Source organism: Diceros bicornis, chromosome 19, assembly GCF_020826845.1.
Source record: "Diceros bicornis minor isolate mBicDic1 chromosome 19, mDicBic1.mat.cur, whole genome shotgun sequence".
NCBI lineage: Eukaryota > Metazoa > Chordata > Mammalia > Perissodactyla > Rhinocerotidae > Diceros > Diceros bicornis.
The window spans coordinates 199740-223232 of record NC_080758.1 but is presented as its reverse complement, the minus strand read 5'-3'; the positions used below and the strand labels follow the sequence as shown (position 1 = coordinate 223232).

At 62.5% G+C, this 23493-nt stretch overlaps 2 protein-coding genes across 5 annotated transcripts in view; one reads left to right on the top strand and one right to left on the bottom strand.

Moving 5' to 3' along the window:
• PRPF6 (pre-mRNA processing factor 6) overlaps positions 1–9436 on the top strand; it is a 61161-nt gene extending 51725 nt beyond the window's left edge. The window contains exons 19-23 of one of the 4 annotated variants that reach the window (XM_058562227.1): positions 498–612; positions 3260–3386; positions 8316–8591; positions 8686–8838; positions 8972–9436. In XM_058562227.1, coding sequence (XP_058418210.1) covers positions 498–612; positions 3260–3386; positions 8316–8591; positions 8686–8838; positions 8972–9262 — 962 coding nt within the window. In that variant the 3' untranslated portion in view covers positions 9263–9436. Of the gene's footprint in view, positions 1–497; positions 613–3259; positions 3387–4130; positions 5024–8315; positions 8592–8685; positions 8839–8971 lie in introns of those variants that run through there. The other 3 variants (XM_058562228.1, XR_009222865.1, XM_058562230.1) reach the window with 3 other exon arrangements.
• A 9229-nt stretch (positions 9437–18665) lies between these two features.
• Positions 18666–20646, bottom strand: SOX18 (SRY-box transcription factor 18). Its single transcript, XM_058562091.1, has 2 exons — positions 20212–20646; positions 18666–20044 (listed from the first exon to the last, which is right to left on the bottom strand). Exons 1-2 carry the CDS (start codon positions 20558–20560, stop codon positions 19242–19244), a joined length of 1152 nt encoding a protein of 383 aa, XP_058418074.1. The 5' UTR covers positions 20561–20646; the 3' UTR covers positions 18666–19241.
• Between the last annotated feature and the right edge of the window lie 2847 nt (positions 20647–23493).

The window sequence follows — 23493 nt, the reverse complement described above, 5'->3', positions numbered from 1 at the left end:
TAGAATTTTCCATTATTGAATCTTCAAGAATGTAAATGTTTTAGTCATTTCATAAAATTATCTGTGTGGATATGCCAGAAATATGCCACTCACCTGTTGGTCAATTGTTAACCTGTCATTAACTCGAGATTACTGTCTTTCTGCATGAATCTTCCCTGGTATTTCTGACTGTTTTGTTACTGTAAATTCTCAGATATGAAATTACTGAGTTTGTGGGAATGACAGCTTGAAGGTGATTGGTACTTCCGACCCTGTTGCTCCCAGAAGGTTGTCCAGACTGTGCTGTCGGGGCTGCTGTGGGCAGCGGGGCAGGCGGGCACGTGTGCCTCTGTGGTTCTCCTGTAAGCAGGCCCTGTGAGAGGCCATGCCGTGGTCTGCACACACCCCGGGTTAGCATCTTCACAGGCCCGTCTCAGGGCAGCCTGTGTCTGGACAGGTGGGTTTCTGAAAGCAGAGGTGGGAGTCTTAGGTGTGGTGTCTTTGTGTCTGAATTTCAGGTGTCCTGTGGTCTGAAGCCATCTTCCTTGAGGCAAGGCCCCAGAGGAAGACCAAGAGTGTCGATGCCCTGAAGAAGTGTGAGCACGACCCCCATGTGCTCCTGGCTGTGGCCAAGTGAGTGGGAAGTCCTCGTGGGAGACTTGGGGGACCTGATGGGACCTCTTGCTGGGGTCCAGCTGCTCCCCCTCCCCTGGACAGGGCAGGCTTCCCTGTCCTTGGCCCCTGGAGCTCCATGATGAAGTGCTTTTGTTCTGGTCTGAGGCCATGTGGGTGTGTGCTGCCCGGATTGCCTGGGCTGTCCCAGATTCCCAGGAGGGCGGCCTCCTCTGGGCCCCCGGCCCTCCTTCCCTCTGTCCTGGGCTCCTTCTCATGGGACTGCTCTCTCTGTCTAGGCCACTTTTTAGTGTATACCTGCACGTAGCCTGGGTTGCGAGACAGAGACAAACTTGCTCTGCTTCCATTGGTCCGCACGGAATTGAAGTAATAAGCAAAGCTCCTTTGGCTCAAAGGGCTGTAAGCAAGAAAATTGTTTTCCTCACGTTAGGGTGGGAAACCAGATGCTTTCACCTTTGTGACCCCCAGGAACAGTCCAGGGCCCGTTGGTCAGGGCCAATCAGTATGCCTGGGGGTGCAGAGATGAATGTGCCGAGGCCACCTCTCCTTTATGGTGCGTGGTCTCCAGGGCGAGAGGAGGTCGGCAAGTGACCTTACACCATGACTCGTGTTGGGTGCTGGTCAGGGGGGATTCCCTGGGGAGGCCTGTGGTGTGCAGGGCCTCGGGGGCCTTAGGAAGGTTGGGTAAGGTTGTGGCTAGAGCATGGAGGGCCTTGGGAGCCATCCTGACCCCACAGGATCTCTGCTCCCTTCTAGGAGGAGGATGCCTACCTGAGTGCAGGGCGGGGGTGGGTGTGGTCAGAGGCGGCTGGGAGGTGACTGTGGGTCGTGGTGGAGGGCTCTTGGGACTGCTGCTCGGGGCTCTCACCTGAGGGAGGGGGCGTGTGTGCCCCAGGAGTTACCATGTACTGTCGCCGCCTGAGCTAGAGCCTGGCCTACCCGAGATGCACCCAGGCGACACTGGCCCTGCTTCCTCAAGTCCTGTCCGGCACCTCCTCTCCAGCAGCTGTAGGGCCGAGGGCACTGCACGTGGGGGCTTCCCACAGGCTCCTGAGGCCCAGCTTGGGTCCTCCTGGGGCTCCCTCCCCACTGCACTGTGCTTCCGCCTCCCAGAGTGACTTTTATGTGTGACACTCTGATAGACCATAAAACCTTGTAAAAGGCTTTGCTAAAGTAAACAAGTCACTCCTTACTGTTCCCAGGCTAGTGCTCTGTGTGTCTGCTATCTGGGTTTGTGCTCTTTAAATCACAGTTTATCTAACACCAAGCAATTAGGAATACCACAAGGCTTAAAAAGCAATCAAGCTATCAGTGTGGAATAATTCCGTTTTGTAACTGAGACCAGCCCCAACAGCTGCCTGGAATGGAGGGTTAGTGGTGCACTCGTCTGCTTTGGTGCCTCTGGCAACACAGGGAGGCAGAGCTGGGTGGAGGGTGGAAGCCAGCGGGAGTCCCTGGCTGTCAGAGTGCTCTCATGCCGGCCTCCCTGCTGTCCATCCCTTGTCCGCTGCCCATCCTACCTTGACTGGCGTGTGGGGGAGGGCTCCCATGGCTCTCTGATTTGGTTTCTGATCGTCCTCGCTCGTGACTCCCAGCAAAGGCCTGCTCCTGTGCCTGGTTTCCAAGTGTCTGTGTCTTCCATGCTGACCTGAGGCGCATCTTCTTGTGCTGGCTTGGGTTCCTGCTGGAGGCTGCCCGATGGAGCAGAATGATCCAGAAGGGGTCTGTTAAGGAGAAGGCTGAAACTTAACTTTACCTAATCAAAGCCTTAATTAAGTTTTTGTTAAATTTACTTTTTTTTTTTTCTTTGGTTGGGAAGATTAGCTCTGAGCTAACATCTGTGGCCAATCCTCGTCTTTTTGCTAAGGAAGATTGGCGCTGGGCTAACATCCATGCCCATCTTTGTCTGTTTTATATGTGGGACGCCACCACCGCATGGCTTGATAAGTGGTGCATAGGTCCACGCCTGGGATCTGAACCTGCGAACCCTGGGCCACCAAAGCAGAGTGCAGGCACTTAACCACTGTGCCACCGGGCCAGCCTTCAGTTTACTTTTATCTCTTTGTATTTTAACCAGTTTATTTTTTTATTTTTTTTAAAGATTTTATTTATTTATGTTCCCCCCAAAGCCCCAGTAGATAGTTGTACATCATAGTTGCACATCCTTCTAGTTGCTGTATGTGGGACGCGGCCTCAGCATGGCCGGAGAAGCGGTGTGTCGGTGCGCGCCCGGGATCCGAACCCCGGCCGCCACCTGCGGAGTGCGCGCACTTAACCGCTAAGGCACGGGGCCTGCCCTAACGAGTTTAAATTTAATAATTTAAAGGAGGTTGAAGTTGTTGCTGTGTGTGTGAATTTTTTAAGATACAGTTTGATGAGACACTTGAAGGATGGTTCCAGGATCTGGAGTGATTTCCAGGTAGCCAGGCCCCATTCTTTGGCCCTCCTATTGGAGCCCAAGGGTTCGCTGGGGACAGGATAAAACCGATGCTGCCAGAGCAATGCCCCGTGCCGGCTGCAATGGGTCATCACCCACCCAGGGGAGCGAGCTGTGGCATGAGGAGGCTGAGCTGGCACACTTCCCACAGCCCCATAAGCACTGTCGTGTGGCCACTGAGTCCAGTCCCTGCCCTTCTGCTCTGGACAGGCTGTTCTGGAGTGAGCGAAAGATCACCAAGGCCAGGGAGTGGTTCCTCCGCACGGTGAAGATCGACTCAGACCTGGGGGACGCCTGGGCGCTCTTCTACAAGTTTGAGCTGCAGCATGGCACAGAGGTGAGGCCTTGCTGTCTGCCACCCTTCCACCTCTCCACCTATATTGGCCGAGGGACCGGAGGGAGGGAGGAAGGGAGGGAGGGAGTGAGCGCAGTGGCACCCTCCTGACAGTTTCTGCCTCTACAGCTGTTTTCTGGTTACAGCTTTCTAGTCTCTCAGCCTGAAATTTAGGCCTTCGGGCCATTTTAAGTGGCCTGTTAGCATTTCTTCATGAGTTGGTTGGTGACTGGGGCCTGGGCTCACAGTAGAAGTGGGAATGGAGTTTCAGCCCTGAGGAATGTCTTCATTGGTGGGTTCTGTCCTCGTGGACCTGAGCCCGAGTGTGGTTTCCAGGGGAGCCTGGGCAGCAGACTCTTTCAGAGAGCCAGGCGTTGTCAGAGCTGTGCTCATGGTGGGGGTGGCCAGGTTGTCCTGGGGTCCCCATGGGGAGTGCAAGCCATGCCCCATGGAATCTGGTCAACTCCTTGTTCAGGGAAGGCGGACTTGGCACTCGTGTGAGGCACAGACAGGGGCCTTGACTTTGCTCACACCTGTGTGCTCCAGAGAATGTCAGTGCAGTGGGGTGCAGTGGGGCTGGCTCCCCAGCAGAAGGGGCTGTCTTGAGGAACACACCTGAGAGACAGCTTTGCCCTGGTGCAGGGACCTGCCCCCTTTGCCGGCTGGGCCGGCGCCGTGGTTCTGGGTGTGTGTTGGGGGGCAGCCTGGGAGGAGCCCTGCCTCAAAGTGCCTGGCGGTCCCACCCAGGAGCAGCGGGAGGAGGTGAGGCGGCGCTGTGAGAATGCCGAGCCGCGGCACGGGGAGCTGTGGTGCGCCGTGTCCAAGGACATCGCCAACTGGCAGAGGAAGATCGGGGAGATCCTCGTGTTGGTGGCAGCCCGCATCAAGAACACCTTCTGACTCTCTGGTCCCTGTGGGGCGGGGGCCTCAGGGTGGCACGTGGAGGAACGTGTGGGGGTGAGGAAGGGAGTGGAAGGGGCCCTGAGTTCTCCGTCCTGCTCTTTAATTAAAGGTTTCTAGGTCGACTGTCCTGCCAGGGTTGCTGACCTGCTGTTTCTCTGGGCCCTCCCCGGTGTGTGCTTCGCCGCCCCAATCTAGTCTCGCGCGCTGTTTGGGGCTCACAGTGGTTCTTGTTTGTGAGGAGACCTTGTAGACAGCCCATGCCCCACAGGGGAAGCTGCGTGACTCACCGAGATTTTGTGGAGAAGGTGGTGGAAGTGCACATTCTGGGTGGGAGCAGCTGGGGTGGCTCTCCTGGTGACTCGTCTGTCCCCTGTCCTCTGGGGGCCCGTGCCACAGGTCTGCAGACACAGGAGGTCTGCAGCCTCATGGACACCAGGCTGCATGAAAGCGCCCATGGGACAGGTGGCTTCCCCGAGTCTGGGTACAGACAGGCGCACACTTCCTCAGATGTGTTGCTGAAGGATGGCTGGAGGCCCCGTGGCCTTGTGTTGAAGGAAGATCTCACCAGTGAGTTTTCTCACATTTGCAGGTGAATTTATTTTTGCTAGTTTATAATCAGCAATTTTATCCTAAAGCACTTGTAACTGTCCTCATCTCTAGATTGAAAAATGCATTCTCTGGGAGACTTAGCATGTTTCACCCTCTCTGCCGTGTGAGGATAAAGGACTTCTTTTGGATCCCTGTGTGTGTGTTCAATTGGAAACCAGCGGTTCTCTTGGAAGGGGACATCTGGGCCATGGCTGGAGACACCTGGCCAGAGGTCATGGGTGGTCCAGAGGCCGTGGGCCAGAGAAGAGATGCTGATTGTCACGGCTGGTGACAAGAAGAGTAGCTGGCAGCTGTTACCACACACTTTTATAAGAGAAGATCCCAGAGGGGCCCCTTGGTGCCTAGCTGATGAGGGGCACCTGTGGTGGGGGTCAGTCACGGAGCCACGGCTCTGCCCTCCCATGGCGGCCGAGGCTGGGAGCGTTCACCTTGATGTCAGCGGCTGGGGCGTGGGTGTCTTTGCCTGGAGAGCACAGGCCCTGCCGGCCCTGGGCAGGGGACGGACCATCCCAGGTTGGGTCAGGAACTGCTGGTGCTGGGGCCCACTCACAGTCTGTGAGGCTGGAAATCCTTCCTCTCTTCATCCTGACGTGGGCCGGTCCTGAGGAGCTGTGCGAGAGGCACGGAGGAGTTTCCCTTGATCTCTTTTGGAGGAGGCTGGGGATCCTGCCTCTTACACCGAAGAGCGAGTCCTGCAGCTTTTAGGAGCTTGAAAGCTAGCCTGTTCCCTGTGCAGATCTGGAAACCGAGATCCAGGAAGGGGCAGTGACCTGGTTCTGTGCCCTGAGTGGGGCATGACTTCTCCTGGGTGCTTCCTCTGACCTGGTGTCAGGCGAGCCCTCCTGCCGGCCCCTTGAAAAGTTCCCGAGTGTCTGGATTATCCACGTCTGAATGTCTTCCTTCTCAATTGTGTGGGGGTTGTTTTCGCAAATGCTTTTAGGTGGTTAAACTACTTTTCTCCCTGGGGAAAACCTAGCTTTTTTTTAATCAACAGACATTTTTTCACATCCAGCTTAAGGCACGTTGGGTTCCGGAGGCTGTCCTTGTTCTGAGGTGCTGCTCTTGGGGAGACTGCCGGAGTGGGGGGGATTTGACCCAGTTCCCTGAGAGCCTCTTTGGGCGAGCGGCCCTGACTTCCCCCAGTGAAAGATCTCCTCAGCCCAGGAGGGGCACGAAGCAGGAGGCACCTCTCCGCTGAGTGCTGGGCCAGGGGAGGCCCGGGAAGTCCCTCTTCTGGGATCTGCTGGGGCGGGACCCCCAGACGTCAGGGTGCTGGGTCTGGCGGCGGGGGTGGGTGGTGGTCACCAGGTTCCTGGGAGAGGCAGCACCTGCTGATCACTGAGGATGGCCCTGGTAGAGGGGTGCAGACAGGCCCCCTGCCTTGCCTGGCTCCCCTTCCCCACCAGTTGGGCCCTGCACTGCTCTCTGCCCACTGGGCACCCCACCCCCTCCTGGATGGAGCAGATCTCCCTGGGGCCGATGGCTTAATTCCAGACCCACTGGATAGGAAGAGAGCCCTGAGGCTGCTGGCTCCAGGGCCAGGTTAATTGAAGAAGCGATTGGATAGGGAGTGGGGAGAGAGGGGGGGCAGGGCTGGGATCATGGGGCCTCCCTCCTGCTCCCTCCCTCCTTTCTCGGAGGAGCTAACTTCAAAAGCCTTGTCCGCCCTCCGCGCCATCCGCCCGCCAGCCTGCACTGTTGCAGCCCGCCACAGCCTGTCCAGGGAAGCCCCTTGGCTGGCCTTGTTGGCTGGGCTTGGAGCAGGACCTGGAGTGGCCGCCGCACTCACCACCTGAGGACTTGAGGATCATGTGTGAGGCCCTCTGGCGGGAGTCAGGGAGGGCCTGACCCTGAGAGGCCCATGGTGAGCAGCTTCGGGGGGCTGGGGAGGGGGCTCACCTGGGCCAAGGGGCTGGGAGTGTGCACAGCCCGATAGGCTGTTTGTCCCGCTGTGCCCACCGGGAAATCCCCCCTGTGTTCCCACCACCGCTGCCTGGCTCTGGGTGCTGTGCCTGGCCTTCCCGGCAGTGTAGGGGGAGGGAGTGTGCTGGCCAGGGCCCCCTGTCCTCACAGGCTAGGCTGGCCTCAGCCTTGGGCCCCTGAGGCGGGGGGCAGACCGGCTGTCTCAGGCCCCCCACCCCCACCCCGCCCTGGGCAACCAGCCTACTGCACTGAGACCTGAGACGCTGAGACCTGAGACATCTCTCCTTCCAGCACCAAGGGCTCTTGTTCTCACTGTGACCTCTGACCTGCAGCAGGCAGAGGGGCGACTCCGTTAGCCATCATGCTGAGAGTGTCTAGAGGGATTTTGAGAAGGGGTCACAGCAATTGTGTCTGCTCCTCTAGCAAGTGCTGCTGGGTGCCTCAGGCAGAAGACCCGTGGACACCCAGGTCCAGGTGCTGGTTGGGGTGCTGCTGGGTCAGGCTCCCCGGCCAGTGTTGGGAAGCAGAGTCGAGTCCTGTCGTCTCGCTGGGTTCACATGATTAATTTTCCAGTCGCTGTCTGACTCCAGCTTGGGGGCCTGAGGGAGGGCTTGGGGGCTGGGAGCCTGGGGACAAGCCGCACTCTCTCCGATGTTTGGGCTTCTGTGTGGGGTGGGCTTCTCCTGGTGAGAGCCAGGCCCCTCCATTCTAGGGGAGGGAGGAGGCCTGTAAGTGGAATATCTGGTGGGCATAATATGGCCCCCTTTCTCTCTCTGCCTCTGGGGGTTTCCCCAAGCCTTCCCCTTCGGAAGGGGTGTGGCCTTGAGCTCTGAGCCTCACCCCTGTCCTGGTTGTGTTTGGGGTCCCGGGGACCCTGGTTTCCATGGCTTTCAGGGCTGGTTGTAGCAGAGCCATTGGTGGGGAGGTGTTGCAGAAGAGAGCAGTTCTGCCCCAGGCTCCTGTGAGGAGGGCAGAGCAACAGCTGTGCAGCCCAGCTGTGGGCATCCAGGGTGAGCAGAGTGCTGGGGAGTGGGGAGCGCTCAGCCGGAGGAGAGCCCAGCCCTGGTGGGGGTTGTGTCTAGGAGATGTGGGGATGGGTCCAAGCATGTTAAGGGCAAGGCTGTACTTGGAGGGACTTCCTACTGTATGCCCTCCAGTCTTGTGGGCACTTGGTCCCTCACTCCCATGCGGACCAGAGCACTGGGTGCTCCTGCCTCCGGAACCCTGTCTCCTTCCCAGCCCTTCAGGGCTCAGCCCACAAATCTCCGCCTGGAGCATTGAGCTGTCTGGTTTGCAGGCCTACTGTGTATCCTTCCCTAAAACCTACAGTGGGCAGGGATTTGTCCTGCTGGACCTGTTTCTGGGTCATTTGTTGAATGGCACAGTGACATCTCCATTTTACACCAGCTCAGAGATTCCCCATGGTGGTGAGGGAGCCAATTTCTGTGGGGCTGCTGGACATCTGGGCACCCCACCCTGACCCAGTGACCCTTTCAGGTGCCCCCCAAGCCCGCGGTCTGGGCGTTCCTGCTGGCGCTGCTGGGGATGGTGCCAGGCCAGGCTGGGCTCCGCGCTTGCAGCGTCCCTGACGTGCTCCGCCACTACCGTGCGGTCATCTTCGAGGACCTGCAGGCCGTCGTGAAGCGTGTTGGGCCAGGGGCCCAAGGGACCGGGCCAGGGTCCAGACACCTTCATTTCATTAAGAAAAACCTGACGGGAGTCGCGGTCCCCCGGCGGCAGGGACGGGTGGGAGCCTCATGCGGTGCCCAGAAGGTATGGAGGAGACGCCCAGGCCCTCCAGCCCCTCCCTCGGGGCCTCCTCACAAGACTCTTCTCCTAGCCCCGATTTCCTCTCTTCCCTCCCCAGGAGCACAGTATCCTACTGTCCATCGCGTCCCTGGGTCGGACCCTGCGTGGGGCGGTGGCCGGGGGCCGCCACAGGGCGCTGGAGAAAGCGGCGTGGACCGTGGCCGTGCGCACTGAGGCGGTGATGCGGCGCCACTGCTGGACGCTGCACCAGGTGTGCGTCCCCGAGTGTGTGTGGGTCCAGACCCCGTGTCCTCCTTCTCCCACATGGCGACTGCGCCTCCCACGGCCCAATGGTCTGGGGGCTCACGTCGGGCCCACTGACCGGCCGCGACTCCCTTCCCTAGGGGCTGGACGCGAGCTGCGGGGGGCGGGCGCGGGGACCGTTCGCACTCGCTGACCGCCCCGTCCCGACAGCGGAGCCGGCGGCTCGAGAGGCGCCCTGCCCGGCGTCGCGGCGGCCGGAGGCGGCTCCTGCTGCGCGCCCTGGACGCCGTCGCCACCTGCTGGGAGAAGCTCTTCGCGCTGCGCACCGCGGGCACGGATGGCTCCTAGCGCGCCCCGCGCGGGGCGGGGCGGGGCGGAGAAGAGAAGAGCTGGCGGGGCCGCGGAGCCCTGGAACCAGCCTCGTTTGTTGACGACCGCGGGCTCCCCGTCTCCTACGCGGCCTCGGCAGACCGCTGGTCCCAGCCCTTCCCCCGTCGCGGACCCAGGATTTGGAGATGCGAGCCCCACCTGGCTGCGGCCGCTCCGAGAGGCGGCCCGCCCTCCACGCACCAAGCGAAGCCTCAATAAACTGAGCTGGTGCTGCGGCCCGGCTCCCTTTCTTTCGTCTGCCTGCTGTGGGGCCGGCCTCCCCGGGGGCTGCGCCTCGGTGGGGAGCGGGAGCTGGGGGAGCCTGGGGGGGGCGGCGCTGCCAGCCTCGGGCAGCAGGGGGCGGCTCGGGACGCTGGACGGCACTCCGGCTCAGTCCACGGGCCCAGGCTTGGGGGGCGGGGCGGGGGGCTCCTGAGGCCCTAAAACGTCGCGTATCCGTCCTGCTCCACTCGAATGGGGGAAGGGGTGGAAATGGAGGGGGGGGGAAGGCTGAGCTTTGTGAATTCGGAGCAAAACAACCGGATAAAGGAAACGGGCCTGAGGGGAAGCCAGAGTCGCTGGCCCTGGCTGCAAGCGGGCCAGGCCATTTCCTGCGGCCCTGGGAGGGTGGCCGAGTTGAGTCCCGTCCCCTCTTCCCCCCAGGACGGGACAGGCGGACCAGGGACCCTACATGTGCTTGGCTGGGTGAGAGGCTGATCCCTGGACTCCCCCACCCACAGCTGCGCAGGCCTGGGGGTCCGGTGGCCCTTTCCTCATCACAGCCTATGGAAGTGGGGGAGTGGATCGCCTGGCCAAGGCAGAGGTATGGTGGGCTCAGTGCCTGCCATCATGCTCACCTAACAGGTGAACTAACCCAGGAGGCACCAAAGATAGCCTTGCCTCTGGGCACCTTGGCGGAACAGGGGCAAGCAGGAGATGCAGAAAGGCCTCCATGGTGGAGCCATCAGCATGGGCACAAAATAACCACAAGAGATGACCCTGACCCAGTTCCCTGCTGGACAGGTGTTAACACCTTTATTCTGTGCAACAGGAGCTGCTGTCCCTGTTTTATAGATGAGGAAACTGAGGCACTGGGAGGTTACAAGACTTGCCCCAAATCACTCAGCCAGAAAGTGTAAGAGCTGGGATAACGCCCAGGCCCCAAGCATGGTTACACCCCACATGTGCCCTGTGCACAGGATGGGGAGCTGAGCTGAGCTTCTGGGACCTCAGTGTTTGATGGAGTTCATGTCGCTGGGTTCCTGCTGTTCGAGCCGTGGGGTGTGGCCCAGTGTCCAGGTGGGAGGAAAAAGGCCCAATTTGGTTGAGGCATAAGGCATGGGGCAGCTGAGTTGGGGGGCTGGAGAAGGTCAGTAAGAGTCCGGGGTCTTGGCGTGGGGACAGGCCCTCTGTGGAGGCCCCCACCATGGCCCTGTTTTCCCAAGGATAGCTGGCTCCTTGCATGTGGACTGGCCCCAGCTCCCGGGCCGGTGGGGAGAGCACTCTGCTAGTGGACCTGGGCATGGCCTCCTGTGCTGTCAGGGCTGCTGCCCACCCACCGTGCTCCCTTTCTGCTGCTGAGAGCGGTCAAGCTGTGCTAGGGGGAGGTGGGTGGGCAACGCGGCAGCCCCTGCATCCCCCCTGTCTGAGGAAGGTTCAGACGAACCACAGCCCCTGGGAATAGGGGGTGGGAGGAGAAGCAGAGGCCTCGGAGGTTGGGGGTACAATCTCTGCCTGAGTCTTGGACCACGACCACATTAATGAGCAGGATGCTCTTGCACCCTGGCCTGACTATTCCTCCTGGGGGCTCCTACCGGAGCCCAGCTGGTGACATGTCTGTGTGTGTGTGTGTGTGAGTGTGCGCACACAGGTGTGTGCTGGGGGGAAGCCTGTAAGTGTGTACATGCAGGAGTGTGTGTCTGTGCATGGGTCGAGGCCCCCACCTCCCCCTGCCTGGCAGGTCTCCCTCTCAGGCAGGCCCTCTTGATGTCTAACCAGGTCTGTCCTGGCAAAGCGAATGCTTGGGGGCAGGGCCTGGAGGCTTGTGGACTGAGCCAGCAGAACCCCGTGCCCCTAGTCTCGCTCCCAGGTTGTTCCCAGCATAGCCCCTACTGCCCACTCTGCTCTTTCTTTTGAAGCCTCAGACATGCCAAGTGGCCTCAGCGCTGGGCCAAGGTTCTGCACGTCTTGCCCAGTCGTGCTCCTGCCAACTCCCCAATGCTGGGCCTGCACTGTGTGTGTGGGGGCCTGGGCCCCTGTCCCCATGTCTAAGAAACCATGTGTGCAGTTTCCTAGGAATGCTGCAGCAAATTACCACCAACTGGGGGCCTGAGGTCAAGGTGTCATGGGGCCGTGCTCCCTCCAGGGGCTCTAAGGGGAGAATCCATTCTTGCCTCTTCAGCTTCTGGTGGCTCCAGGCATTCCTTGGCTTGTGGCTCCTTCCCTCCCATCCCTGCTTCTGTCTTCACGTGGCTTCTCCTCTCCTCTTTGTGAGGATCTTTGCCACTGGATATAGCACCTCCTGGGTAACCCAGGATGATCTCCTCACCTCAAGATCCTTAATTACATCTGCCAAGATCCTTTTTCCAAATAAGGTCCCACTCACAGGTACTGGAGGTGAATACAGCTTTTTAGGGGGGGCCACCACTCAACCCACTACAGCATCTTTCCTCAGGTGGGATGCGGGCAGGGTGGGCTTCTGGGACAAAGTTCACTTGTCCAGGGTGTGGACGTCCCAACCAGTCCAGGTCTGGGGGCAGGTGCAGAGCTACACAAAGCTGCTGAGAGACGCAGAGACTAGAGAGATGGGGGTGCCCTGCTGGGGGTGCCCTACTCAGACCCCGAGACGCTCCTTCTTCAGACTCAGCACTGGGGCCCCCTTTGTGGCTCGTTCACCACGGCACACAAGCTGCTCAGTTAACGTGTGCTGGCTGGAACTGACCCGCACCGACACAGCGATGGAAAGAGACAACCAGGGGGACAGCCATTGGCCATGGGGCCGCTGAGGGCAGAGTGCGGGCAGCGTGAGCTGGTGGACGGGCCCTGCATGTCTGTGGACTCTCGGTGTCTGCCAGGCCCGCCTGCTCTGCCCTCCTTGCTGAGGCCTGGGGCATGTGGCCAGAGCCTGGTTCTCCCTCCATAAAACACTTTCTGGGGCACATATGTGGTCAGGTTGGGGCCTGTACCCCGTGGTGTCCCCTCCCACACATGTGCCTTCCCTGCTGCTTCCAGGGAGGTGGGGGCTGGGGCCCAGAAGGAGGGGCTGTGTCAGGGTGGCAGATGGGGCCGCAGGGCACTGGCCAGGGTTGTGCAACTTCCCGAAGCCAGGGAGCCAGGCCCTCCACCCCCACCCCGTGCAGCGCCGAAAGGCGGGGTGCCAGGCAGGCTTTGAAGGGTAGCCTGCGTCCGACGGCCTCCCCAGACTGGGAGCCTTTGAAAGAACATTTGGAACACTGGCGACCAGCAAACTAGTCTCTGGATCTGAAAAACCAAAAAGTTAATCCCAACTTGTCACTTGTGTGTTCCCCACCCCCACCTCCCACCTCTGCCCCTTCCCAGGCTGCCAACAGGTTGCAGGGGTGAGGTCCATGCCAGCCCAGTGCACTGGCCCTTCTGAGGGTTGCAGACTGCCTTTGCCCTGCCCTGGGGTCCTCTCCTGGGCGCTGGCACACCTCCCCCACTGGCCACTACCCCAGCCCTGTGGAGAGGGGAGGTGGTGGAGAGACGTGTGCCTGCCGTGCCCAGGCCCCATGTTCGTGGAGCCAGGGCTGTGGGACAGGACGTGGGTTCGCCGGGCTCTCCGTCTGGCGCTGGGTGCTGAGGAGGCTGTGGCAGACTGGAAGGCTCAGGAGGAAGCACCTGCACCCAGCCGTGAAGGGTGCGCTGGCCTTGCTGGCACTAGGCCCTGTGTGTGGGCTTGAGTGTGGGGTCCCCCAGCCCTGCAGGTGTGCAAGCAGGCCCCCTGCTCCAGCTGTGGATGGTGCGGAAACAAACAAGGCCCCCCTCCAGGAAGCAAAGCAATGCTGGTGGTGGGGTGCCAGGTGCTGGAGCCCATTGTTCCTGCCAGGAGCCTGCGGGACCGTGGGGGGTGCCCAGGGACAGTCCCCATCCTGCCCTTCCCTAGGAAAAGACCCAGCTTTGTAAACAAAGAAATAACCATCGTGCCCCGCCCCCCCAGCCAGAACCAGCAGAGCCCGCACCTGCTGGGGGAAGTGAGTCTTTGTTTTGGGGGAAATGGGGAGGTCAGAAGGGGGGTGCAGTGTGTGTTGTGGGCAGGTGGGGCATCCTGGGGTGGACGCTGGCCCCTGGGTCACTTTGGGCTGTGTCGTGAGGGGACCTCTGCTCACGGCTGGGAGGGGCGCCGCCTGGCTCCGTGAAGTCTTCTCGCTGGCCTTGTCGCCTCCCTCCACAGCCCAGTTGTGATCGTTGTGGCTTGGGGGTGAGGCGGCCCTGTCCTCCGGCCGCCCCCGTGTCCCCTGCCGGCCTGCGCGGGGCATGAGGCCAGGGGTCCGTGCTGCGGCCCGAGATAAGCGCCGCACCCGCCGGCCGCTTCCTGCGCTTCCTCCCTGCGCCGCCGCCGCGCGCCCCTTCCTGTTTTCCCGTGGGCGGGCGGGGGCCGCGGAGGACGGGGCGGGGGGCGTGGGGGACGGGGGGGCGTGGGGGACGGGGCGGGGGGCGTGGGGGACGGGGGCCGTGGGGGATGGCAGTCGTGGGGGACAGGGCGGGGGCCGTGGGGAGCGGGGCAGGGGGCGTGGGGGATAGCGGGCATGGGGGACGGGGGCCATGGGGGACGGGGCGGGGGGCGTGGGGGACGGGGGCCGTGGGGGACGGGGCGGGGAGCGTGGGGGACGGGGGCCGTGGGGGACGGGGCGGGGGGCGTGGGGGACGGGGGCCGTGGGGGACAAGGCGGGGGCCGTGGGGAGCGGGGCAGGGGGCGTGGGGGATAGCTGGCATGGGGGACGGGGGCCATGGGGGACGGGGCGGGGGGCGTGGGGGACGGGGGCCGTGGGGGACGGGGCGGGGGGCGTGGGGGACGGGGGCCGTGGGGGACAAGGCGGGGGCCGTGGGGAGCGGGGCAGGGGCCGTGGGGGATAGCTGGCATGGGGGACGGGGGCCATGGGGGACGGGGCGGGGGGCGTGGGGGACGGGGGCCGTGGGGGACGGGGCGGGGCGCGTTGGGGACGGGGGTGGGCCTTGGAGGATGGCAGGCGTGGAGGACAGGATGGGGGGCCGTGGGGAATGGAGGCCATGGGGAACGGGGCGGGGGGCGTGGGGGATAGCGGACGTGGGGGACGGGGCGGGGGACGTGGGGGAGGGGGCGCGTGGGGGAGAGCGGGTGTAGGGGATGGGGCGGGGGCGTGGGGGACCGAGCGGGGGGGGCGTGGGGGCTGGAGGTCGTGGGAGATAGCGGGCGCGGGCGCGGGGGACGGGGCGGGGGGGCTTAGGGGATGGGGGGGCGTGGGGGACGGGGCAGGCGCGTGGGGGAGGGGGTGCGTGGGGGATAGCGGGCGTGGGGGACCGGGCGGTGGAAGTAGGGGGTGGGGAACGGGCCGGGGGCGGGGGGGACAAGATCAAGGGCAGGGAGCTCCCACCGTGCTTGCACCCCGCCCGGGAGGCTGAGCGTTGGTTCGGAAGTAGAGGGGCGGGAGGAAGGTGGAGTGGGCTGGGAGCTGAAACCCAAGGCGGAGGAACCCTGGCGCTCCCACCCCACCCCCTCCCCAGTCCTGGCCAGGAGCTCCCGCACACTTGGCCAAGACCCTCCGTGGAATGGACGGGAGCCTGTTCCGTCTGGGGCAGGAGGGGGCATGGGCTGGCTGGAGGACTGGGCTTTGGTTTTGGGGGGCCCATTGGGATTGGAGGTCAACGGCTCTGGACCCCTTTTTGGGGCAGCTACTCTAGCATATGGATTTTAAGGTACTTATACTCACTCAGACTTCATTATTAGAAAAACAAATTTATGTAATTTTAATGAGAACACACATCTACACAAAACCTTGCAAGTGAATGATCACAGCAGCATTCTTCACAACCGCCAAAACACGGAAACAGCCTAAATGTCCATCAGTTGATGAACAGATAACAATGTGCCTGTCCACACAATGGAATATTATTCAGCCTTAAAAAGGACCGAAGTGCTGATTCATGCTACAGCATGGAAGAACTTTGAAAACATGATGCTCAGTGAAGCAAGCCAGACTCAGGAGGCCACTTTGTATGATTCCATTGATATGACATGTCCAGAACGGGCAAATCCACAGAGGCAGAAAGTAGATTAGTGTTTCCCAGGGGCTGGGAGCAGGAGGAATGGGGAGTGGTGCTAATGGGCATGAGTTTGTTTGGGGGATGATGGAAAAGTGCTAAAATTGGGCAGTGGTGATGGTTGCACAACCCTGTGCATATTATATACTAAAACCACTGAATTGCTCACTTAAAAACGTAGGTAGGTTTTGTAGAAGGTAAGCTAAGTGGTTGTGTCGTCTCGAGGGTTTGTCTAGTCGAGTGGAGGGTGCCTAGGTCCCTCCTTTCTGCCCAGCATGGCCTTGTTGGGCTTGGGTGTGTGAGCACAGCCTTGGTCCTGGTATCTCGGTGTGGTGTGTGGCTGGTGGTGTGTGTGTGGTGTTTCCGAGGGTGTCCTGTGATGGCCTGTGTACTAGGGAGAGGGGTGTGCCTTCCTGCTCTCAGCACCCCTGCCTGACCTCCTTCCCGGCTGCTTGCTGGGGCGGGGTTCAGCACCCCGGCCCAGGTCACTCCAGGGCCGGGCTGGGCCCCAGGCGTGGGAGCCGTGGCTTTTGCCAGGCAGGGCTGCTAGCACTTCCCGCCAGGAGCTAGGCGGCCTGGGTCTGTTCCTGGCGGGTCTGACTCAGCGGGAGCGGGGGTGGGGTTGGGTGGGGTGGGGGGGGTGGGGGGGTGGGGACTTCCCTTCCCTAAACCTCGGGGAAGCAGGTGGGCGGAGCCAGAAGGGGGAGGGGTGGGAAGCCTGACCCAAGGCCGGAGCCGCCCAGGCTTTGGGGCTGTGGTCGTGCCTAGGAGGGCTGCTCCATCCAGTCCAGCTCGGGCAGAGCCAGGCCCTTTGGGAGCTCCGCAGGCGGGGCCCCCGCTGGGCCAAGGATCCTCGGAGCAGACCACACCACCACCACCCCCACCCCTGCCCCGGCACCGGCCCACCACTGCTGAGGAGCGGCTATTGGAAACAGCTGCCCTCGGTGGGAGGCCCCCTTTCATGTCCGGATCCTGATCCTGCTCCTGGACACCCCCAGCCCCTGGCACTAGGGACTCGCTCCAAGCTGGGCGCCTCACTGAGCGCCCACCCTCGCGCTGGGGGAGGGGCTTCTGGGGAGCAAGCTGTTTTGCCTCCTCCGGCAATGTCCTCGCTACTGGGCAGTGGGGCATGCTGCCACCCCAAGGCCTCCTTGCGGCCCCCCGTCCCACTGACCCTGAGGGGCCTGGAGGAGCAGACCCTCTGGATGGGATGGCATGGGGTGAGGAGCCCAGAATGGAGGATGTGAGAATACTGCTCCAGCCTGCACCAGAAAACAGGAGAGACACAGACGCAGTGTCCACTTATCTGGCACCTTCTCTGTGTGTGTCCATGGGGGTCTCTAGGGTGGGGGCACAGGTGGGACCGTGGCTGGGCCCAGGCAGGGAGGCCCTCAGTGGGGCTGTTAACATGGCAACAAGACAGGCTGGGCTGGTGCTCCCTCCTCCTGCCCTGGCTGGAGGTGGGAGGGTGCACACCTAGGCAGAGGCTCCCGGACTCCACCTGCTGTGGGCCACATCCCTACCAGTCTATCCCCATAGCAGGTGCACCTTGGCCCAGCTGACCCAGGACTCCAGGGGTGGGTCACCTGTCCCCCCTGGGGGCAAGCCTAGAGCAGGAGTTGATGGGCCGTGAGGGGTGGGTGTGGCTTGCACACTCATGGGTGATGTGTGCTTCTCTTCATGCATGAGCCCAGGACTCAGCATTGGTGCTCCTCCGTGACGTATGTGGCTGGACTGGACCACACTTGTCCCTTTGTGCCTCAGCTTCCCTGCCTCCCTACTGTGTGCCAGCACTCATGTATACTTTGAAGGAGCAAATGATGTCCCTGGTGTCCTGCGTATATTTTTGTCTGTCCTTCCACCCGCCCGGGCTCTACACCTCCAAGTTCATCTCATGCCCTCCTCAGCTTGTCTGTCCCTTTATGTGTATCTTCCTTTGTCCCTTTGTCTTTGAGTTTTCTGGGCCCTGCTGTTGATGGGGTGGGGATAGGGGACCCAGGTGCAGCCCCCTCACTCTGCTAGCTGAGATGTGGGGCTCATGCCAATTAATACAGAGATGATGTCACCCTGCCTCCGAGAGGCAGGACACCCCTAAAAACAGCCCCTCACCTGTTCACCTCCCTACACACACAGGCAGCAGCATGGACTCCAGGCTTGCTGCATGTCCATGTGCTCAGTCTCAGACACAATGGGTGTCTCACACAGTCACCCTCATGGATGGTCACACACACAATCACACGGCCACGGTCACAGCATCACAGCCGTGCTCAGAGCCTCGTGTGCGCACACACACGTGTACACACTCATGTGCAGTCAGAGTCGGTCTCACCCGCAGTCACTCAGAGCCACACACATTGTACAGAACCCACACATCTCACAGACCACAGTCCTGGGCACTTGGAAGACTGAGCTGTGACTTTTCCACATCAGGGTTGTCAGGGGTCACCTGTACCCCCCATATGCTATGGGGGTGGGGGCTGTGGCAGTACAGACCAGGGGAATACATGACCCATCCTCTTGGCTTGAAGACCTTCTAGGCCCTGAGAAGTGTGAGTGTGCAGGGGATTCACTTCTGGGGGTGCTCGTGGACCCTGCCCCAAGAAATGAGAAGAATCACCCAAGATGTTTGTTGCCAGCTTTCCCTGAACCCGTGGGCTCCCCAGTGAGGGGGCACCAGACGGGAGCTGGGGGGACCAAGGAGAAAGTGTGGACAGAGGGTGTCCAGTCTTGCTGGGGGCAGGGGCAGAGGGCTAGTGTGATTGGGCTAGAGTTTGGGGCTTGAGATGTGAGGCCTGGGCCCCACTGCTCTGGTCATTGACCTGGACAGGTCACCCTGGGGAGCAGTGTGGGTGTGACATGGTGCTGCTCTCTCTGGGGACACTGGGTTGAGAATGACAGGAGCCCCAAGGTGCCTAGTCTGCATAGACTTTGACCCTGCCAGTCTCCTTGGGAAAAGGGCACTGTCCTGGGCGGTCCTTGGGCTTGAAGTAAGTTTCAAGGAGGAGATGAAGATGATGACCTGGGTGGGCATGTGGGGGGATTGCTGGGTGTAGTCTGTTCCTTATTAGGCTTGAGTTAAAAAGAGGGGTGGGCCAGGAGGCGATGGAGAGCTAGGAGAGTGGGAGTAGCCATGTCTGGTGCCTCCCACCAACTCTGATTGGAGGCGTGTCCTGGAAGGATGGAGAAGTGTGGGTGCTGTCGGGTGCACGCCAGGATCAGGCTGTCTGGGGCGATCTGGAGGGAAGGGCACGTCTAGGGTGCCCCAACAAGCACAGAGGCGGGTGTCAGACGAAAGGCGAGGGACTTTATTGTGGCCTTACCGCGCCCAGGGGCTCCTTTCCTTTACAGCAAACAAGCGTTGTCATTGCTCACATTTGAAAAGCCCCTGCTACGCTGATGCTTTTAGTCAGTGAAACCCCTTGAAAGAAAAAGTTCAAAAATTAAAAATATTAAATATATTGTATTATGTATATAAAAGGCAAAGTAACAAATACAGCCTGGTTCTAGAAAATACACTGCAGGAAAAGGATTAGGCGCTTCAAAAACTTAACGTTGGCAGGGCCAGCCAACAGGTCCTAGGCCTGGGCTCCCTGAAAAGCCCCTGGGCACGTGGGAGCCACCCAGCAGAGCGCCGCCGCGGCGGGCGGCCGAGCGCACGCGTCGCCGCTTCCTGCGGGACTGTTGCAAGTACCCGCAGCTACACGCACAGCAGACAGAGCGGCGGTCGGCGGCGTGCGGTCGGCGGCTGCCGTGGGAGGCGCTGCGCCCAGGCCCGCGGGCCGCCTAGCCCGAGATGCACGCGCTGTAGTACACGGCGCTGCTGGCGTCCGACAGCGCGGCTATCAGGCTGCTCTCCTCCGGGCAGGACATGGCGCGTGGGCCCAGCTTGGCCAGCGCCACGTGGTACGGGAGCCCGGCGGCGTCGGGCCGAGTCCGGCTGCAGTTGAGGTACTGGTCGAACTCGGTCAGGTCCACGTCGGCCCACAGGTCGGCGGCGGGCCCCAGGGGCTCCGTGCCCTCCAGCGGCGGGGCCTCTGGCGGCGGCGACAGCGGGCCGGGATACGCACCCGGGCCGGGCGCGCCCAGGGCGCCGTAGTAGAGGCCTGGAAGCGCCGCGGCGGGCGCGGGCGCGGTCCTGAGCGCCTCGGCCAGGGGCGCCCCGTAGCAGCCGCTGGGGTCCCGGGGCAGCTCGGCCGGAGCATACGGCGCGCGGAAGGTCCGCAGCGCGCAGTCCTCGGGCGCCGCGGGCGGCGGGAAGAAGGCAGCCTCTCCGGGCTCCAGGCCGTCCAGCGGCGAGCGCTCGGGCGTGGGCAGCCCCAGGCCGTCGAACTCAGCGCCTAGCTGGGGCAGCTCGCGGAAAGCACGGGCCGGGCCGGGCACCGCGGGGAAGGGCTCCGGCGGCGGCGGGGGCGCCAGGCCCGGGAGCAGGAGGCCGGGCTCCAGCCGCCGGGCCTTGCGCGCCTGCTTCTTGCGGCGCGGCCGGTACTTGTAGTTGGGGTGGTCGCGCAGGTGCTGCACGCGCAGCCGTTCCGCCTCTTCCACGAAGGGCCGCTTCTCCGCCGTGCTCAGCTCCTTCCACGCCTTGCCTGCGGGGCGCGGGCGCTCGTCAGTGGGCTGCCGTCGGGCGGGCGGACTGACTGCAGAGCCCTGCATGCGCCCTGGGCGCGCCCCCTGCCCACCCTGGCCCACGCCTTCGCGAAGTCGCTCCCCTCCCCACGACTGCTCACCCTTCCCGCCCGCCCGCGCCACTTACCCAGCATCTTGCTGAGCACCGCGTTGTGCAGGTCCGGATTCTGCTGTGCCAGCCGCTTGCGCTCGTCCTTCGCCCACACCATGAAGGCGTTCATGGGCCGCCGGATGCGAGACTCGTCGGCCGCCTGGCGCTCCCCGCGGCCGGCGGGGCTGAGGCCATAGCGCCCCGGCTCGGGGCTTCGCGGCGGGCTGCGCTGCGGGGTGGGCGGCGAGGCGGGCGCGGCGGGCGCGGCGGGGGCGGCGGGGAGGCCGCGCGGCTCAGCGGCGGCCCCGGGTCCCGGGGCCCATGCACAGTCGCGGCGGGCTGGCGGGTCGTCCTGTGCGCCGTAGCCGGGCGGCGATCTCTGCATTCCAGCTGGGCGCGGCCTGAGCGGAACGGAGCGCGGGAGCGCGGAGAGTGGGCGGCGAGCTCTGCGGGCCGGGCGCGGAGGGCGGGCCGGGACGGCGGGCGGATGGCGGTGGCTTCGCGCCGGGTGGGCGCCCAGATATAGCGGCGCGGGGCCAATAGGCGGCAGGGCGGGCGGGGCGGGGCGGGCCGGGGCCGGGGCCGGGGCCGCCCCCTCCCGGGGGGCTCCCTTTCTTCTCCGGCCGCCGGATTCCTCCGAGGCCTCCTCCGAGCAGCGCCCCCCGCACCCTCTCTGAGGGAGAGACCCCCCCGAGTGGGAAAGGGCTGCTGATGTGGGCTGGAGCTTGGAAGGGGGCGTCCTCATGGGGGCTTTCAGACTTTCAGAGACCAGCTGCCGTCCCCACCCACGGAGAGAGACCCCCAAGGCGGTAATTGGGGGAAGGTGGCTGCCCCCACCTCTCTCGCTTGAGATTGCTTTGGGAGGAGGGGGCCGTATTTTAACACCGTGTTTTTTGGGAGGCTGCCTTCTCAACAGTCCGTAAGTCCTTCCTCGAGTCTAGTTCAAAGGTAAGGGGCACCTTGGGAAAAGCGCCCTGTATCTTGGGGAGCGTGCTCTAGATAACCCCCCAGGGCCATTATGTCCCCCCAACCCTCTACGCACCTGTGGAACTTTCAGCACTGGGGGCTTCGAGCCCCTCCCTCCAAGCCTGTCCATGGGCTTAAAGGAGAAGATGGTCTTTGTGTCCCCTCCTCCACTCTCAGACCGATTCGCAACAGGGCAAACCTCAGCGGCAGACGCGCCCTGGACCCAGGAGGGAAAAGGGCCCAGAGGGCTGAGAAGCCTCCACTGGAGGCAGGGGGCGGCCCAGACCTGTCCCCCCTCCTCAGGGCTTGTTGGGGTCAGGGGCTGGAACCAGTAGTAGGGCTGGGACCACAGGCAGCTGCTGCAGCAAGAGCCGGGCTGGACCCGGGGTCAGGCAGGTGCGGGGAAGGAGAGCCCTCAGACCTGCGGGGGTTTCCAGAGGAGCTTCCAGCCTCTTCCCAGTCCCCATCCCCCCACCTGGAGGAGGTCTGGGATCCAGAAGCTGAGGGGCCTGAGGGAGTCTTCCCAGGGCAGGCTTCCTGCTCCCCTCCTGCTGAGGGTGGTTCTCGGGGGCGGGAGCGGAGGTGGGGGGGTGGGGGATGAGTATTCTCAGCAGCCCTGCGGTGGTTCATATTTTCCCTCCTGCACATCCATCTGTAGCCTGGGAGCTCTGCAGCCCCTCACCATGTGAGGAGCCCCCACCCCAAGTGTTGGGAGCTCCATGGTGTGTGTCCACAGGTGTCGGTGACCCTGGGCCTGTGTAGCCAGAGGCTCTCTGTCTTCTGTCCCTGGTAGTCCCTCTAGGCCACATACAGTCAGCGCTATGAATGGGGTGGGTCCTGAGCTGCCCCCAGGGCCCCTCCTGCCCTGGGGAGGGGCCAGCGCCCCCACAGAGGTCCCCTGACATAAGGGCCATTGGGTGTCCAGCTTGTCCCCACATCAGGTTCGGTCATGTAGGATCTGGTACATTGGCTGGAGAAATAAAGGGTGGGGTTTCCAGATCTTCCAGGCCCCAGTGCCTGCCTAACTCCCGGACACAGCCTGTGCTGGTGTGCTGAGGGGCAGTCAAGGCACCAGGAGGGGTTCTCTGGGTCTGGGTGGAAGACTGGCTTTTTCCTGGGAGGCAGGCAAGACGAGGGGCACTGGGGTGGACAGGCAAACAGGCCTCTCCTGGTGGTGCCAGCTCCCCTTTGACCAGTGTGGGTGGATGGACCCGGCAGCTGCAGGGGTCGGGGAGAGGTGTGCGAGGAAGGCTCCAGGTTGAAGGATGGGTCCAAAGGGCCGGCACCTGGTGGAACCTGCCTCTACCTGCACTCTTCTCAGTGTGGTCTGGGGTCGCCAGGGCCTGGCTCAGCCTGGGCAGCAGCTGGTCTGGAATAATGGTCACTGAGGCTCAGGAAGGAGGCCTCCAGGGTCATCCACTGCAGCCACCCCCACATTGGGCTGGATTTTCGGTTCTCCTAGGGGCCCTGCCTGTCTCTCTGCAACCCCTGACAGCCCAGAGTTGTCCAAGCTGCTTTAAATGCAGAGGCAGCCACGTCCGGCGTTACCTCACCACCCAGAGCTCCCCCCAGGATAGCCGCCTCGCCTGGCGCCAGCCAGTGACCCTCCCTCTTGGCCAAGCTGTGCGACTCAGGTGTCCGGCTGTCATGTCCTGTGGGCTGGGGCTGGCAGGGCAAGGGGAGAGCCTCCTGGGGTGCCTCCTACCTCTTTGGGGTCAGGCTACCCTCCTCTGCATGCTGCCCGGCGGGGGTGAGGACAGCGGCTCTGGCCCACTATCCAGATGCGAAAACAATGGAGTTGTGGACTGCAGTCGGGGTGGCCCTGACCTCAGAGCCTCGGTCTGGGGGGACTCCCTAGGGCTGGTGTGGGTGTGGCAGGCTGTGCTGGGGGAGGGGCATCAGCAGTGTGTGTCTGTGGGTCTGTGTGTGGTCTGTGGGTCTGTCTGTGTGCCTGGGTGTGGGGTGATGAAGGCTCTAGTGTTGGAGGCTGCCCAGGGCCTTGGGAGCCAGGCAGAGACTGGACTCTGCTGTGAGGAGATGGGGCCCATGGGGCATAGAATGGGGGTCCTGCTCGGTGAAGTCCTGGCTCGACACTCACCAAGGGGAGGAGTCTGCAAGACTTCTCTGGCCACTGAGCTGTGGCCCCAGCTCCATCCCGATGGGGGGTGATTTGCAAGTCTGAGTGCATTGCAATGGCTCCAGAACCCACCTCAGGCTGGCCTGGGCCAGGTCGGCTACTGCCCACCCTTGGGGGGCTGTATCTGCAGCCCCTAACTCCCCAGAGAGAAAGGTGGAGTAGGGGGGCAAGCTTTCTCTGCAGATGTGGGGCTGGCCTGGGTGTCAAGTGGAAAC